A 19,705-nucleotide genomic window follows, 5' to 3' on the forward strand; every position below is an offset into this window, starting at 1 on the left:
TGTTTTGCTGTGTAGGTGTGGACTTGAATAATTACTCTGACGGTAATTCCGAACGACTGTGCTCGCGAAAAAAGGGACACTCTCGGGCAGATATATTTTGGTAATCGGGCAAATAATATTGTAGGCATGTTGCACGTGTGTTCGCGTGTGTTTTTAAGAATACGAATTACGAATTACATATTTTTGATACTGTTTTCAGTTAGTAATTGTCAGCAGGTATTTAAAAATATTTTTAAGTACCTTAAATATTGAAAGTCAGTCATTTTGGAATAGAAGTGATTAGTTCGATAGTTTGATTGGTTTTAATGGTCGAAGGTGTATTCAAAATTTTGTTGCGCATTTCATTAGCTTGACTCGTATGTACATAGTTAGATTTCTCAATTCAATTAATTTTTGGGAAATCAATAAATTGTATTCCAACGCGATTGGAATAAAATACAACGAATTGAGTTGATTTATTCGCGCGATAGGTGGACTTTTAATTCGGATAACGAAAACGCGAATTTGCGCAATATTTGTTTTGGCTGAGATGGAATTCCTTTAAATATTCCGGAGGCTCCATACAAACTTTTTTCGAGAATTGTTGATTCGTACATTTATGTAATTATCTAGCTGAAAGGTTCAGTTTGTTTACAGTTATTTTGTTATAGTATCCCCCGTTTTATTCTTATTTTACTATTGTTAGGTTCGTTACAATATTCTGCTTTTATTACACATTGCTAGTGACGAGCAACAAAATTTGGCAAACATGTTTATGGTAAAAGTAATACTTATTTCTTTCAATGTGTTCGTTCTCACGAACACAGAGTATTTAGTATCACGGACAATCTAATTAAATTCCTACCCACTTAAGCAAGAACTATCGTCAAGACCAGAGCTTCTTAAATGAGCCCTGGTCCTTTAGGTAGACGCGTTAAAATTCTTTGGAGTCACAAAAAATTGTAAAGAACACGAACTGTGCTCTTTATTCTTTAGAACATCAGAATATGTTTAAGTATCTTCATGTAATTATTGTTATTATAAATTGGATTACTTTGCTCTTCTAATGACTTTAATTATGAGTAGCTATTTATTTTCTTATGCAAGTACTCACTTTTAGTTAAATAAAAAACAAACATCTTTTTCCTCTTTCACTTGAAAACTTACAAATAATATTATATCAAAAATATTGTTACTGAAATAGTGTTAAAGTTACTTTCTACTGCATCTAATTTCAAGATCATCTCTGCTGTATCCTTCTTGCGAGATACCCCGTATGAAAGTGTTATAGGTACATTTATGCAACAAGCACATATTGCACACGTCTCCTTTATCATGCTTCAGCGATCGTCCGCCTCATTTCGCGCGAACAACCTACAAACCCTTTCCCCAACAATGTCTTCCTCTCGCTTCACAAAGTTCCGCCTCGCTCGCATTCCCGCATCTTTGGGCCATCTTTTTTACGGAACGTATTCGTCTCGTGCTTTTTCCCTCGTTCCATCGGTGAAGCTTGCGAAACTTTCGAGGAGATGTCCCCCTTCTACAGCAGACACGTGGCTTACGGAAGTGGAAAGTACAATCGTTTGAAGAAGACCTGATAGGACAAATTTTAAATTCATTTTTGTTCATCAGTTCAATATTCGATCAGTTGTTGAGGGAAATTTCAACGGTTCCTTTGTTCTCAAGGAAAAATTGTGGGCCTTATGTATTGGAATGTTATGATAACAAATCATGTAGAAGATCCAGAATGCGGAAGCAAGAGGTAAGAGTAAATGGGAATTGAAATTGGAAATAATACAATATAATAAAGTACATTAAAACACATGGAAGACAATTAAGTTTAAAGAATTCCACTATATGTTTAAAAACATATGATTCACAATGCAATACAATTTACAATGCAGACACACGAGCAGCACGGCTTTGAAGTTCAGCGAAAACGTTTCCACAGCTACCACTCGAGTAGACGATCGCTCGAAACCGAACAAATCCGAACAGCGGTGGAGAACGACTCTCTCGCATATAACCGGGTAGAATTCTTCTCATACAGTCGAGTTGCTTCGCGTCGCATATAGTGACAACGACATCCGTTACCAGGCTTTTTCTCAACCGAGTGTACGTTGTCCACGGGCCAAATGGGCGCGGTGGATGAAGTGGATGCGCTCAGTCTGGGGGAAAGAAATCGGGCGGGAAACGCGGCGGCCGTGAATAGCGCGCGAGGGGTTGAGGAAGACGCGCTCTAAAACGGCGTCGAGTGTATTACGACTTTTAATTACGAAGTTTCTTCTTTTCGCGTAACGGGCGCAGTTGGTAACCGTCGGGGGCCAGCATTGTCGTAGCACTCGGACAATGAGTCATTGAGAAGACAACGCGGGCGGGAAGGACGGCGCCCGCGCCTCGAGAAAACGGGGGTGGAAGGAAATGTTCCAGAAGGAATAACGAAAAGAAAGGAGGACGGTGGAGAAAGCGGAAGGCTCGTGTAACGGACGTTTGTAAATACGGGATGCGGATTCGTTTCAGTGGAATCTCTTTTCGGGTAGGCGCCGAGATACGGTATACTTTTAACGGAATGTCTTGCCCGCCCGCGTAAGGAGACAATGCGCGCTGCCTGACGGAGTTCCATCCAAAGTAATACCGCAGGGTTATAGACGAAAGTGGCGAGGATCGAATAAAAACGAGAAACGTGGGCGGGGGATGGTGGCGCTGAGGAAACGTCGGTTGCATTTCGTAATGCATACATGTGTGGCGTGTGGAACATCTGGGTCGTGCAAATTGTTATTTTTCTTTTGATCCGGTTGTCGATTGTCGGATGCGACGGTTTCGAGGCACCTCGCGCGTGTCGATTGTGGACCGCTGGAACGGCTTTGAGAGAGTCGGCTAGCATATTCTTTACTGACACGAAACCAGACCGAGAATTGTCGCGTGTCTTTCGGCTTGATTCCGCGTATTTGAATAGGATACCGTTTACTGATGCGCAGGGGGCGGGGATGGGTGTTTGAGAGATAGGTCAGTCGGATGGCTTGTTTACTTTTGAAGATCGAGAACACTTGAAGTAGACGGTAGAGCTTTTCTAATGGGGAGTGTGTGTGTTGTACCCTTTGTTTGAATTTATTGGTTTCATGGTTGTGAATTCTTTCGTCTTATTTCTTCGTTAATATTTACTATGTATATACCTAGTTTTGTATTGTTATTTTATGTACTGTCTTTTTGATCATTCGAACATAAAAAGGACTTCACATAAAATGAATTTTATAAAATCATGTTTGTAAAATAAATAAAATGGGAAAGGAACCAATATGACTTAAGCCTGTCCTGTTTCTTTGACAAATCCTCGTCAATCAAATTCAAATTCCTGAAACTCAATCTCGCATAACGTGTAATAACGGTAGCAAACATTGAAACCAATTCCACCAATGTTTCATGACAACTTGAAACATCCTAAAAAGTAATAAAGTCCGTGCGTATGTTCAGTGATAGTACTCACACTGTATTCCTGTGTTACAGGTGGCGTGGCTACGTGTCGATACACAGACGATCCTCACGATTGCGGTCCACGTGATCACGAAAAATCATCGAATCTCTGTGAAACATAGCGGTCATCGTACCTGGTCTCTTCACATCAAAGACATCAAAGTGTCGGACAGGGGATGGTACATGTGTCAACTGAACACCGATCCAATGTCCAGCATCACTGGATTCCTCGAAGTAGTCGGTAATGATTGACAGCATTGTAGTAATAATTTTAAACTGTTCAAAACAACTGAAATATTACTCGTGCAAAAATCTATCATCTATTTTATATTATCTATTTAGATTAAGAATTAACATAGTATCTAATTAAATTCAATATGTTGGTTAATGTTTTTTTTTTTAAACTTTCTCACAATGTAGGATTGAAACATAATACAAATTTAATGATAAAAATGAATGATGTAGTAGATTCCTAGTGGATAATAAAACTGTAGGAAACTATTCTATTAAGTAAATGCTGAACAGTATCGAGCCGCATTTAGCATACTTGTCAGGTAATTTTCTTTGTCTATTAACTCGTAATGCAAACTCCGAGCATATTACAAGTTTCCATCCGCGACTCCATATCGCCTTATCGAAAAATCCCTCAATAAATAGTTTCGAAACACGAAACTTCACAAACGTCTTTCTTTACACGGTCCCTAAGCAAGCTAGCAGCTCCAGCAACAAGTGATTTTACGTCAGACTGCACCAGCACGCGTTTATAGCTGCGTAATTTGAATATCTCGAAACTTTGATTACGAAATTCCTCTTTGCCATTGAATTGCATTAGATTCGTTCGTTCTTTAATCTCGAATCTGCTCGAGCCACCTAAACGCGTCAAGAATCGCAGAAAGGAGATGTAATTTTCCAAGAAACCGGATACCATCTCCGGCATCCTGGGGAAGATCGTTCTGCGACGGGTAAAGAATTCATAGTATTCCAGTTGGCGCTGTTAGCCAAGATTTTAGGACGTCGAGCAAACTCGGCGGTGGCGGCGTTCTCGGTTTATTATTATTGGAGGGCACTGGGAAATTCCAGAAGGAATAGGCAAGGGAATATTTGCAAGCAAATCGTGCGTTCGGGATTGCTCGCGGGGGTCTGTATCGCGCGTCTTCCCGAAGCTACGAGATTCCCAACCGATGCTCGCGAAACTCTCCTAAGAACAGCCAGCATCAGCGTTTTCCATGTGTACGTACCGCGCGCATGTCCCACGGAACACGTCCTTTCCTGGCGTGGCGCATCCTTCTTCCATAGCCATGCATCAACTGATCCTTACCGAGAACTTTCTTGGCACTTGGTACCAGCGTTCCTGTTACGCCAACTTGTCAAACTTCACCAACTACGGTCGCCTAAGCATCCACCATAGTGTCGTTGCAGGCTCCCGTGATTGCAACTACGAGACACCGATATTTAATCCTTGATTATTTCGCCAACAGTTCGTCCCGCGGACATCGTTAACCGCGACGCTGAAGAGCTGAACTTCTTAAGGTTTTCGACCGTAGGGATTTCTAGCGAACGCTGAAAATAAAGAGAAATTGATCATCTAACGGTAGCGAAAATAACCCATTGAATTTTATGATTAAATCTCGATTGTAATTGATTTTAACCGACTTTGCGGTTAAATTGGCATTATATTTAGAAGAATCAGAGAAGACATATCCAAAATTAAACGAGAGTTATATCTAGCTGTATCACTGAAAAAGTATAAGCGAGAACTAGTTATTTCTAATACCTACCTAATCTAGACGTAGTCCAGACTCAACGAGACTGAGTTTTTGGTTGGTTAAAAAGAATCCATTCTTTGGGAATGAATAAGTGTAATTGAGTGAAAGCATTACGATATTTATGAGAATATTACTGTATTGTAATTATTTTAGGGATTATAAAGGCAGAAATTCTTCAAATCGGTTGCTATGCATTCGCAGCACGAGATGATCAAATACTGCACGTAGAGTGACGTACATCCTGAACTAAATATGCGTGGTTTAAAAACGTTCAGATATATTGTTATGGAAATATCCCGTGAAACGGATACATTCAAGCACTTTACTGAATCGTAATTATTTCAACGGTTATAAAGATAAAAATTCTTCAGATCAGTTGGTATATATTCGTAGTACATAGTGGTTAAAAATCACTACTGCATGTAGAGCGACACACTTCCTGAATTAAATATGCGTGGTTTAAAATCGTTCAAATGCATTATTATGGTTCTGTGCAACGGATGTAGAGAAGCATTTCAGTTTCAGAATAGCTGTTGCCGGTGGAACTATGAAACCTAATTCAATCGCGATATGCATATTTACATTTTATAGATCTTCCACTGTGACATCGTTTTGTATATAACGACAAATTAATGGATCATATTTGATGATTCGACAGCCGTCTTCCTTACGTTTAAATTTAAGGAGTTGACGTGATAAATACAAGTTTGTTAGAAAGTTTTCTGTCTACGTGAAACTTGAAACTTGAATAAAAAAGATGATTGAATCATGATTAGGTTAAGCAAAATTGTATATACCGAAGCTTTACAGTTTTGAAGTTGACACAAATGAATTCAAAGTCAAAATAAACTAAAATATTTATTTATTTCATATCAAGCCCACTTTTGCTACATTTCGCCTCTATTTCTTTTTTTTTTTTGCTACAAATATCAGCCTACCGATAGAAAGTGGCCCGAGGAAGACAGTAAATTCGGAGGAAACGTTTAACGTGGAACGTACATCCAAAACAGTGTAATCAAGGCTCGCCACTGAAAGAGTCAAGAGTCTGTTTTGCCAAGATAGAGACACCAGGAGATATTTCTAGGCTGGTACGGATTTGTGGCAGTAGGATGCAAATGTATGTAAAGTGTACACCGCGCACCAAAACCTTCGAGGGCGATTGTACTCTTGGCAGGCTATTAAACACCTTCCTGGCGACTCGTGCTCCTCGGCCTAATAACTGCCCGGCCTCCACGGCTCGCAAAGAGCCCATTTGCCAGTCGCTGAGCACGGTAGAACGCGTGCTGTAAGCGTATGGTTTAACCTAGTCGTAACCCTTCGTTAAATTTCTTCTTTATCAGTTGAAACGATCGCTGACGGCGTTGTTCAGGTGCGAAAATGGAGGACTGCAGCCTGAGATCCTACAGTGGGACAAATTTCTCAAACCCTGACCAGAATTCAACGAATCAATTCAACAGGAATTTTATTTGTATCCAATAGGTGGACAACAGCCTTAGTACTTTCAAGTGAGCATGGTTCATTATGTTATTAATTATACGTTTCGATCATCTGTGGTTTTAGGCTTTCCTTTCGGGCAGTGATGATTGTAAAGTCTAGGAAAAATTCTCCACATATGAAGTTCTGATTTATTAGAAAATCATAGGTCGTCAAATCTCTTAGGGGATGGGTTATCAAGTGTGGAACTGATAATGGTGAATCGAAGTCGTTGTAGACCCTTGGAGGATCAGATTAATTAAATAATTACTTAAGAAGTGACATTTTAAGTGACTTCTATATGTGTACATTTAACAAAGCACGCGTTATAAGAAATATTTACATCATGAGAGGATGTGTTTCTCAGAATTTAAATGATGAAAAATAGGAGAAGAATGGTTGTACTTTGTTTTCCGTCCCCAATCGAACACTATACATGTCATACACGTTAAAGAAACACCTATAATTAAATTTGCTGTTAGATACTGTGATTCAGTTGACTAGTAAGAATCAGTCGTTCCAGCTGATCACATATCTACAGTATACCTAATTCCATCATAAATTTTATAATTTCAGAATATAATTTTTGAATTGTACAATTACAAACTTTTTTTTACCGTGGATTTTCTTCACTCTATGACGGAGAATGAGCATCGTGTGTTTCCGCGTTAGTGTAACTGACATGGCTTGCAATTAAATCCCTCCAAATCCTCCGTGTTGGATGTCAGCTCCTTCTCACATCTACGTGATTTATCTTCTTGCATCATACCTCTTGATTTAACTCTTCTCGCAATGCAACCTACCCTGAACAATCTTGGTATTCGATTCATCTTGATGTCTTCTCCTTCATGTTTCTGCGTTGAACCGTTCTACTTTTCACGTGTACGTTTTCTACTTCCTTGTCACTATTTATGCATTTACTCTAACCTCGTACTTTCCTTATGTATTTAGCGTGATGTGGTTTGTGATTCTTTCTTCTCGACTGTGCTTTCTTATTCAGCGTATACAAAATTCGTTTCCTCGTACCTTTCTGCAGTTCTCGTAAACTTTATCACGTTACTCCACGGTTTCGAATGTATGGCTGAATGAATAAGCAGTAAAGATGGATTCTTCATCTTGACTACACTATCCATAACGTCCTGGCTTCAAAGATAATGTATAATAAATGCTGAGAATGCTCTAATCACCGGGCTCTATTTTATGTTCTTGCTCTGAGTTTATGAAAATTAAATCTTTTTTTATGGGCTTGGATAATGTTTGGAATGTATCCCTTCTGAATATCAATTCTAATGGAACTTAAGTGTCTGTGTCTGTAAAAATGAGACTGTGAAGCAATAAGGTGGACTGCTGTCCAACTGAGCCCTGGGACTTTGTTCAACTCGTTACGCTAAAAAATTTTAAAAATTTGATGTGTATCTATGTATATTGGGGCCTGTTTTATTTTTTATTTATGAAATGGTTTCTTAAAAATTTATGGAATTTGACATAATACCTTCTGTTTTCGTATGGGTTATTGGTGATATTGAATTCTTAGAAAAATGTTCTATACACGAATGTGTATACGTGTGTATGTCTGTACGTATATAGGCTCCCGCTTCACTCCATATTTCTGAAATGAATAATCAGAAAAAGATGAAATTTCATGTGGTGACTTCCAATGTGAAACATCGATGCCGATAAAGTTTTCAATAAATTCCGTATGAATGAAAAATAAAGTCACCTAAAGGAATGTATGAATGAGTCTATATGAATGCAGTATGAATTCTATATGATTCTGTATAAATGGGGTAAAAAATTGGAGTAAAAAATTCAATCATAAGGATAGCTTTCGTAAAAATACACAGGAATTGAAAGAGGTATTCAATGCAAAAGTTTCACCTTGCAAAAATAATATTATTGTATCATTTATACATATTTGTACTATTATATAAATACATATGAAATATAAAATACACGTTACAACATTGCAAGACAAAACATACCTTAATTTACGTTTTTGTGTTTCAGTGTGTATAAAAATATGAATTTGCATAAACATCCACAGTATAATGATGACTCAAAGCCTCCTGAACTACAGGCGAAATAACTGAACTTACAATAACACTGAATGCCACCAAGCTCTTTGATATTCAGTTGCAAAAGCGATCGGTTTTTCGTGAATTAGCTCTCTCCCTTGGTGAATAAACTCGTTACATAAAAATGGAATGTAAAAGTGATCCGATGAGATTTTCCTCGGACAGGTCATTTCATTGACATTTTTACATAATCCAACGATTCGAGCACCCCGTATGGACTGGAGTACCGATGAATTTGCAAACGAGACAAGATTACATTTGCATGCTGAGGGCGGTATACGAGTGTTGTTCTTGCCTTCGACCGCGGAGGTTGGATGCGCTCTCGTAAATAAGTTAGCGTGCTGTTTCCGCGGATAATGAAATATCTTCCGCGGCGATGCCCTGGACATAAACACATGATTAACTGTCAAACGAAATTCTCGAAATTCCATTATCCGATGGACAAACTGAAGCGCGGACCTTAAGCGTGTCGCAAAGCATAACTAGCCGGCGCACGACGCCAACGCGTATAAACGTAAAGCTTAAGCTTATCGCGAATAACCCTCGTTAAATCCCTTGTTTATGGTCGCGACTATGCCTTGGGTATGAACGGGTGAACGCTGTGAAATTGACTGTTTTCACTTTCTTGGATTCGATTGGTCAATCGTGTCGGGCGGACGTGTATTTCGCGATTAAATTTTAGAATTACAAAATGGCATGCTTTCGTAATTGCGTCGGCTGGTCTCGCTGTGTACACGTGATTATTATCACTGGTATCGGTTCTTAAACGTAATATGCACGTTGCGGACTCGCAGGCAATGTTTAACACGCGCCTGCGAATGCACGGTAATTTAGTAACGTTTAGTTCGGGTGTACTTAACGGTGAATTTAAAGTGGAGCCTGGACGAAATTCGTTTCATTTTGTGGTTTTTACGGTAAATAAATTGCTTTAAAGGTGGAAAGCAAGAATATAGAATTTATTTGTATTTTCAACGATTAAAAATCTTGTAAAGTATACTTAAAGATTGGGGAAAATGAAAATTCAATAAATTTATTTTGTTTTATGTTCTATGTAGAAAATAAACCGCTTCAAAAGTAGAATTCGGGAATGTGATCTCGTTTTAAATGGGAAGAATGGGAATTCTATTTTATACACGTTAAAATCTAAATGAAATTATTTTAGTTACAATAAAATTTCAATCCAGTTAATTTCTTTTTATATTTACCTTATTTAATAATTTGGTTTTTCTTAAACTAACATTACAAACAGCTCAAATTATATATCGATTTGTCATTTATAATACTAATATTACAGGAATCAACCTGCAATGAACCCGATTCGCGTTAAGTGTTCAAATCGCTGTACAACATTTTACATAAATTGGTAGCCTCACTGGTTTTACCGTGACAAGTTTGTTGACGAAATGATCAACGTTGAATGTTTTGAATCTACTGGAACGGAAAACATGAAAACGGTTCGAATCAAACGCAAAAAGTCTAGTGTTTGTGAAACATTCGAAACTGATCACTTCATTGTTCAGAAAAATTCAGCGCATGAGGGAATACATAGGTACGGGTGGAAATGGTTCTTTTTGAAACCGCTGCAATCAATTATCAAACCTCTCTCCTTTATTTTTGTCGTGTTGTATTCGTTTAGCTGCAATATTGGATTGAGCGTAAATTTAATTAACACTTGAAAGGGCGTGCATTGCAATGGTTTCACTCATTTTCTAATTATTGTACATTCTTCAGAAGTTGAGGCTGCTGCAGAGTGGAATATATAAACTGCTTTGCTATATTCTATTAGCAAAAGTATGGAATGATACTCCATAAATATGGATCGTATGATTTTCTATTAGAATATCGCAACATAAATGGAAAACCTGAAAAGTCAGTATATCTGACACTGCAGGATTTGTATTAGTATGGAAGTTGGAAATGAGAAATTTCTTGGACGAAGATCAATATTCAACGAGGCTGATAGAAAGAAGGAATTCTTAAGTTTCAGCGAAAAGTTATATTCGAAGGAAGGGGATGTTTTGTGAAATACAAAGTTAAACGAGAATATCATTTGACCTCTTTTGTTACAGCCTCTCGATACAACGTTTTCGAATTTATAAAAATTATTCCATTATTTTGTATCATATTGACATAGGTTCCATATTGATTTCTGGTACTGATTCCATAAAATAGTGTTACTGCTTGTTATAATAATGCGAATACATTCAATAATTATACATGCAAGTAATACAAATTTCTTCCATTCGAGATGTATTAATAATTTTATTGAAATAACCAAACAGATACATTACGACTACCTTATAATTAATTTCATAATTATCTGTCCGAAAAATTAAAAATTCCGACCTTCTTTAATTCAAAAACTTCGATAATTATAGAATATGATTCCATTTGGTATCTCCAAGCTTGATATGTAATTAATATAACATTTTCCACTGCACTATAGGTCAATATGTGATTAAATTGAAGAAAGATATGTATATGAACCTCGTACCTGAGGGAAATTAATTCAATAATCCTTGATGAATACTCAGCCTACGTGAATTGTTTAGCATTTTATAATTAATATTGTAAAATCTGTTTTAACCAACTAGTAAGACAAATTCGTTACTAATGATTTCCATTACATACAATTCCTTTCAATAAAGTGAATAACATTGTACTTAGAATAATTTTATAAATATCTTGTACATTGGCCCTTACATAACAATGTCCTATGATACTTTTGACTTGTCTTTGACATGTATATTTTCTATTTTCATTTTAATGTCATATTTACAAAGTGTCCTAAAAATCACCATGTAATATTAGAAAATAATAAGAATTTTTTTATTGCAGTAATTACATAAACTTCATGGAATTTATTATACATTCTCTCACATAGTGAAACAAACTTTGTTTGTGATACGGCTCGTCGAGTTTAACGACAAGAAAAATTTAGGAAAATATCGTTTCTGACAGAAACCGCAATTTCGCAAACGTCATTGGAGTTAGTCGGTGAACTTTTGGAACAAAGGTGCGTTTCGCGCAATCCACGGTCTAGAAATGGGTCGATGGGGTAGCAAAAAAAAATGAGAACCGACGCGAAAAGAGAATAACAACACGTTGTCGAGCGAACACGTGTGAAATAATAAATTCGACGCAATTGTTCCCCCGTATCAATAAATATACTATCTGCGGATACGACGTTTTTTTCTGCTCCAGCGTTTGCACTCGACGTAGCCATAGCGCGAAATGAATTGCATCGCTTGTCGCTTCGTATTTTTGTTAGTGATCTGCGATACCTAGGTGGAATTGCTTCGTATTCGATGCCGGTGTGTTTACGCAATACTTGGCTAGATTTCGTCGCCTCATTTCGTTATTCCACGCTCTTTATGTTGTCCATTCTTCTACATGCAGACAGTAGAGTAGAGTAAACAACATATTAGGTGTCAATCGTTATTCCAGGTTCTCTTTTCATAAGTACGTAAAATTGAAAAGTAGTCAGAATATATTCATTACTAAAATTACAAACAGTTTAAGGCATTTTATTTTTCTTTTTGTCTTGGTTAGGTTACTATACTTGGTTTTATATTCCAAAAATTCCATTCAATGAAATATCGAGACTCCCTCAATGTGACAAAAATTTTGTTCAGCTTTCTCTACGTCTGAAGCCATCTATCACTCTAATTAGGGTAACAAGTTTCGTAAGCGTGCAAAACCTGGTTAAAAAGTTTGAGTTACGCTGGGGGGACCTTTTCTTGTATGGAGTTCATTATAGAGGCACTTCGTCTTCCGAACACGTATTTTGAAACTCGCTAGAGGAACACGATACCGATATTTTTAAAAGCAACTGGCTGCTGTCCTTCTCGAGAAAGTGGGAGTCAGTTAGTGAAAAGCTCTCGAATATTTTTTAGTCAAATATCCCGTCCATAATGTCCTTTTACATGCAGAAGACCTTTGTGTAGAATCGGAGAACAAATTTCTTTGAATCGCTTACAACGCGTGGCAAGAAATTTCAATCGTTCAGTTACGTTCTGTTACGATTTATTTCATTTACATGGTTCCTAATTTTTTAATTTAAACTTTGTTCAGGTCGAAGATTTCTTTATAAAATTAAATTCCAATAAAATTTGCTTTCTTTTCAATATTAGTTTTAATAACGATGAGGACATTATAAATACGAAGCAAGGTTGGTAATACTGGTATTTAACTTTTGTATGTACAACAAGGAAGTTTAATAATATTTCATTCAACGTACAGAAACTTGTGCTACTTTGTCTGAAAGTCAATTACAAATAATAATTTCGATCACTGCATTTCAATTAGTAATTTCTCTACATTTCGAATGAATGTTTCCGTAGCATTGCTATCCGTCATTCAAGCGTAAATTAACTTTTGGAATTTTACTGACACGGTGGCATTTAATTACCTATTTCCAACAAATTTTTATTCAAGGCGTATCCAACGGTTATTTTCACGTGGTTTACATATATAAGCGCAGTACACCATGTATAAAATTGCTGCAGAAGCTGGTTTTAAATATACTTTCTACAATTAACAGATCCAAACGTTTTGTACCGGTATTTTAATTTTCACGGGCTTCGAGCTTTTTAACATTTTTAAATCGCTAATATTTTTGCTATCTGCGAAGCTTTCAAGACTCTTAAGGAGCTACGCCAAGTTGGAGATGTAAAGTATTCATGGGTTTTTAAAAATTTATTACAGTGAACGCTGTGATCGAAAAGTTTGTGCTTTGAAGTACATGAATACACGATATTTGTAGAGTTGAAAAATATTTTCTTCTCATATTAAAGTCGATTCTTCGATTAAAATGGTAGTGCCTATTTGAAGAAAGATTCTTATTTATGAAAGTATTCTTTACTTATTCACGTAGGATTTTATTGAAAAATTGAAAAGTACCAATATGGTGCTTGTTAATAAGGGTATCCCAGCAGTGTACTAAGGATTTTAAAATTAATGGATGTATTCATTAATCACGATATTTTTCTAATAGTTCTTGAAAATATTTTCATACACTATTAATGATATTTATTCATGTACTACAAACACAACCTGCTAAATACCGTTTTACTGCAATACATTTACAGGATCATAACTATTTCACATACAATAAAAGTACTTAAACATAAATAAATATGAATTTTAAATATTTCAGATTTCGAGAATAAACATCTGCAACAAAATTTTAAACAGAACTTCCTAAAAATGGTCCCTCGATGAACCACACGTTGGCCCATTTTTACCACCCACATATAAATAATTAAAAAGAAATTATTCAGACTCCTCAAGCCAAGCATAAACATCATGCAAAAGTAAAGATCAGGACTTTCTTTAAATAAAATGTCAAAAACGTTTTATCTCGAAGCAATTCGACCTCCTAGTTTCTTTGAACAACCCTCTACAGCATGAAAGGTTGAATTTTTGTCTTTCCTTAGAAATTTAATTTCGCATTGTATCCAAACACCTTTGTGCGATGAAATTGTTTGTAAATTCGCGTTGCGGAAATTCGAACGGCCATTACGACCCCGCGTGCAAGGTGGCAATACCCGATTCCATTTCTTGAAGCAATGGGAGAAACCCGCGAACGAAGTTCCTCGCATCCCGCAGAATTACCACGAAGAATGCGTTCGGTGGTCGTTCACCCGTTTTCACGCCATTGCGAGTCTCACTCTTGAAACCGTCGAGTGTCGATTAATGAAACGTCGAAGGAGCCGTGGTCCGCGTTGCTTTGCGCACGAAATTTAATTTCGGTTCATTGTTGGTTGCAGTCAGCCGCCCGGGAACCTTTGATCGAAACCACGCTTGTTTATTTTTTTAATACTATACCGGGGTATGGTCTCGTTGTGCAACGCAATTACATTTTTCTCCCCACCTCTCTCTCATAAAACATTGAATTCCCTGTATTTTAAACCAATTTTCCGGAATTACTTTCGCCCCGTTCGAGAAATTCCTTTGACGTTATCGCGAAACTTCCCCCGCCGCTCTAATGTAATTAATATTTTCCATACGCTCGCAACTGAGCTTTAATTACATTTGGCGTCAGCAATTTCCTACCATACGAGTATCGCTTCGATTCGTTATTTATATCGACCGACATTTTCCTAATTTTCAGCGACGAGCGTCGATGGCGCTAGTAACTTTGGGGTTAAAGGATTTCGAGTAATCAGTTCTTGAGTAGTTTAAATAAAATATATTTTTGTTCAGTGAGAAGTTGATATTTTTACAACTCATTTTAATTTAAAAATTACAATATTTTTGTTTTGATCACTTCAAAGTATAATTAAATATCTTAAGTTTACAGTTCAAATATGTATTTCTTATATTTGTTGGGGATGATTTTATGTTAAGAGTGTTATAATATTTGATATCGTGAATTTATTTTTGATTTTAGTGTTAGGATTTCTATTTCTATTTATCTTGTTATCATTGATCAGTTAAAATAAATTATTTTTGTCATTGTACAAACAGAGACATGTATCCATTTTCACTGATGTTTCAAGCATCAACAATGTAAACGAATTGGAAAACACTATGAAATGTGTTATTTTCACGTACATTAGGAATTACTGTAACGTCGTAAACATCCAACGTAATGTAGCGACTGTTTAAATTACATTCCTAGAAATACGTCAGGTGAATCAATAAACGTTCATCCAAATATAGTTACGAAACGTTAATAGCGCGATTAAAAGTCCAGAGAGCCGTTTTGAATTACCTATTTTTTCGTTAATTCGACGAAATCCCTAGTTTCTCTTGTTTCCTATTTTAGCGTAAAGCTCTGTTATTTTAATTTGAAAGACCAGGGGCGATTTTTTTCACACTCCACGATATATCATAAAATTTCCAGGGCGTGCAAAACAAAACACTTTCCCTTCAGTGATTAAAATGGCGATTAAAGTCCCCGAGCGCGGCCAATTATCGCAAGTCAATGCCGCGAAACAAAAGATCATCGCACGCCCTCGGTGTGCACGTTAAGCCGAGGGGAGTCGAGCATGCAGCAGGATCGTGAGGCCATTCAATTCCTTCTGTTATAATTTTTTACGCAATTTAAACTCGAGGAATTTTCAACCACTCGAAATTTATATATCGTAAAATACACAATGGTTTAGTAAAACTTACACATTCATACAGCATTGGAATATTTTAATTTTCTATTGTTAAATTAATTCAGAATACTTTACTTGGTTTTTGGGGGCACGTAACGTTAGTAACAATTGTATTGATTAAATTATTGGTTGACTAGATCGTTCTTTAATTCAGGAGTACATACGAAACCAAGAATTAAATGATATGTCAGTTTTTTCATCTTCCATAATTAAGTCTGCTGTAACTTTTTAACATTTTCTACATAATCCTTCGTCCGTCTTCCTTTCAATAATTCTATTCTGTCTACTTCTCTAAACTATCATTCACACATGATGCTTGCCCCTGACATTCAATCCAATTGCAAAAGATAAAAATCCTCGCATTACGCATCGGATGACCCGACACAATGGCCTCCCTCCCACTAATATACTTGCAACGGAACTTACGAGCTAGGTAGTTCGAGCCGGATTCGAGGTTTTACGATCGGATTCTCGTTGGTGCGGGACGGTTACATTCGCTGCTGATCGGGTCAGCATGCTCCGGGGTCTGGCGTAGAATATTTGCGAATATCCATCGAGACATCGGTAGATCGGTCCAGATAGCCATCTATCCGGACGAACGGCGTCGCGCTGGAGCGTGCCGGTACGCGTGTACACGAGGGAGGCGGGTTTGGCACCATTGCAATGTGGCTATTGTTTCAGTGCCCCCGGATATCCTGGACTACCCTACCAGCACGGACATGGTGGTGCGGGAGGGGAGCAACGTGACGTTGCAGTGCGCCGCGACGGGCATCCCGACGCCAACGGTCACGTGGCGTCGTGAAGCAGAAGACAAGAACAACCTGTCAAACTGGAGAGAGGGTACGTACTCATCAGATGATTCTTCCAACACCTTCCGCACTTCTTCGAATTCGTGCTACTCGCTCCTGTTGGTCTCCACTATGCCGAGCCAGCACAGAGACACCCGCTTCCTTTTTTCCTTTATCAGCTCTATCCCCTTTTTCTCAGCTCGCATTGTTACCCTGGCAGTCGCCCCGCGCCTCGTTCCGCGTATATTGCCACTCTGCTCGTAGAGAAACGCATACCTTTACTTCCCAGTCCTTCTGGCTGGCGAATAAAGGCGTGACAGACGGTTCGACCGTCTTCCTCGCCTCTCTGATTGCGCGAGATCTTTATTGCAAAACTAGACACGGCGGGGCGAGGTTTGACAGCTCGACGCTGCCGTTCACCGTGCTCGTGTGCAACCGTTGATACGGTCGCTCGATATCCCCTTCAATGATTGACTACCGTCACGTAGAAGGGGATGCTACGCTTCTTCGACTATTTCGTTTTGCAAGTTTACTGACCCCGTTAGTTACGGAGAGCGGTAATTGTCAAATTGAATGCCTGTGGCCGGCTACCCACGCCGATGGGGTTGATTGCTGCGCCAAAGGTTTAGGTACGGTTTCAATTCGGCGTTTCGATTATTTGGTTGTGTGGTTCCTTTCGGAAAGAAGGTTCTGTTCCAGAGATTTTTCCTGCGAGTTCTTGAAGAGTGTTGTCAGAGTAGCGTTTATTTGTTACTACTCGTTATGAAATCATGCGAATGTCGAGGTAGTGCTTCTGTGGGTATTAAAATTCCTAAGCGGGTGCGCATCGTATTCCATATTAGTTCACGTACTTTTCTTGTTATCAATTTATACACTTCACCTAAAATTGATTCCAGCGTGTACAATATTAGACACAACTTACCTTCGAAGTTTATCAGGTTGTTCATCTTCCTGCTTTGTAAAACATCATTTTTCTTTATAAATTATGGTACGTGATCCACTCTTTATTCCTGATAATAAAGCTGTAACAAGATTATTCAGCTTGGGGTCTAGTAAAGTAAAAATTTACAAATTCTATTAACACGTGACAATTCTATATAATTCTAAAAAATAACACGACTGGTAAAGTTCACTACGATAAAAGTGGGTGTAAGTAAAGCTTTACATTAGTAGATTTCAATGGATAAATAGTTTCAGTTTAGTACAACGACAGTTTTGCATTACCAAGTTTTGATACAGGCAATGGAATTAAAGTGTCACTTCAGTCGAATTGGGTGAAGGGTATGGAGGCGGAATTGTACCTCCAGAGTACAGTCCGGTCGAGTTGGTAGCAGAGATCAAAACTTTTGTTCAATTCGGTAGAGTGAGCGAGGTCTCTGTCAGTAAAATTTAGTGGAATAAATAGAGGTAACTTTCTACTTTCATGTGCAGGTATATTTAAATGGGACCATTTAAATTTCATCATCCTTTACGAGTACACGGAGAAAGATTTTAAAACGAATGTAATTGGATGGAAGAGAAAAATTTTCCTGAAACATTCTTTTGACGAGTTTTTGAACATTATTATTTTCACAAAGGAAATCGTATGTTTTATTATAATTCGTTTCGAATTGATTTCATTAAAACTAACAATTATCATTGCAAAATAATATAGAACGTTGTGAAACTGATAGTGGCACCAATAAATGTGTTTAACCCTTTCAGACCTGAATTTTTTTTCTCGTACTAAAATTAGTATGATAAAAAAAATTAAAGAAAATCCTAATAGTGTTGTTTTCGAGGAAAACTGGTCTTTCTTCCTATGTGCAAATAAGGACATTCGCCTTAAACGATAGTGTCGGTAATTTTTGAATTTTGTGTATTCAATTATGGATGCCAGGCCTGAAAGAATGATGGCTTGAGTTATTTTCTCTCGCTGTAAAGGTAGAACTGTATCTAACTGGCGTGGCAACTTTGTGCAAGCCCTTCAATACAAAGGCCTTCATGGTTTCCTTTGTTCTGCTAGGACAAAATCCCTATCACTGGAGCATATATCTAATCCCCATCGCCAAACATGAAACTAATTCCCGTTACTGGATATGAAAGTAATCCCCATTAATGAGCATGAGATTATTAGACACACACCCTGCTATATCAAACACTTCCTGAATAATCAGAGAAAATGAATTAGACACGATGACTTTAATTTACTCGTTCAGCTGTAGACATGCTTTTCAATTATGAGAGGACTCTTGATGCGTTATTTTTTTTTTAGAATAGAAAGAATTTTTAAAAAAATCCAAATATCTTCAATTTTGGCATATTATTTCATGATATGATACTTTCACTCTGCAACTGATACTTGATCAAACAGTCTGTTCCTGTCTTTAAAAAACATGTGCTTAAAAAAGTAGTTATTGCTTCAGCTACAAACGTGTATTTTAATTTCTAAGTAATTACTGATGAGCTCCTCTTTCTTAATATTGTTAAAAACAAAGTGTAACACCTAATTATGGAAAAACTCAAGACATTCTCATTCTGACTCTTTGATCCTCTGATACTTATCCTCTAGAATTTGTAAAACAGCCCATTCCCGCCACCAACTATTTTAGACGGTAAATCGACCACCTAATCAGACAATAGCTCTCACGTTCCTCCCACGAGCGTATTAATCATCTCCGTCTGCCAGCCTACCAATTAAGCTTCGTTACATGTACATCCTCGATTAATGCTTCGATACTTCAATTATATAAACGAACGGCACTAGTCCCCAGCTAAAACCGCACCAGCAAGGAACTTCTGGTCCGTTCGAGAATTCGAAAATCGATACCCACGCCAGCGGAGATACCCGGAGCCTTATCTGCCCAGGCTGGACGAAATCGACGGCGAAGAGTGCTTCTGTTTTTGAGCCGTCAAAGCCGTCGGTCGTTTTCTCCGTCCTTTCACCCCTTAATTACCATTCCGTGGCCCTTGTTCGAATTACTCGCTCGCCTCTCCTTCGTACGCTCTTTACCCCCGATACGCCATTTCTCCGATCCTCGTCCGCCTTCCACCCTCCGCCATCG

At 37.7% G+C, this 19,705-nt stretch overlaps 1 protein-coding gene across 2 annotated transcripts in view; it reads left to right on the plus strand.

The window, feature by feature from the left end:
* Positions 1 to 19,705, plus strand: part of LOC128886190 (lachesin-like) — a 152,177-nt gene that overhangs the window by 106,184 nt on the left and 26,288 nt on the right. For both annotated transcript variants that reach the window (XM_054140842.1, XM_054140843.1), the window contains exons 3-4: positions 3,484 to 3,691; positions 16,555 to 16,713. In XM_054140842.1, the coding sequence (XP_053996817.1) occupies positions 3,484 to 3,691; positions 16,555 to 16,713 (367 nt within the window). The remainder of the gene's footprint in view (positions 1 to 3,483; positions 3,692 to 16,554; positions 16,714 to 19,705) is intronic.

The sequence above is a fragment of the Hylaeus anthracinus genome, unplaced genomic scaffold (genome assembly GCF_026225885.1).
Source record: "Hylaeus anthracinus isolate JK02 unplaced genomic scaffold, UHH_iyHylAnth1.0_haploid 11982, whole genome shotgun sequence".
Lineage (NCBI taxonomy): Eukaryota > Metazoa > Arthropoda > Insecta > Hymenoptera > Colletidae > Hylaeus > Hylaeus anthracinus.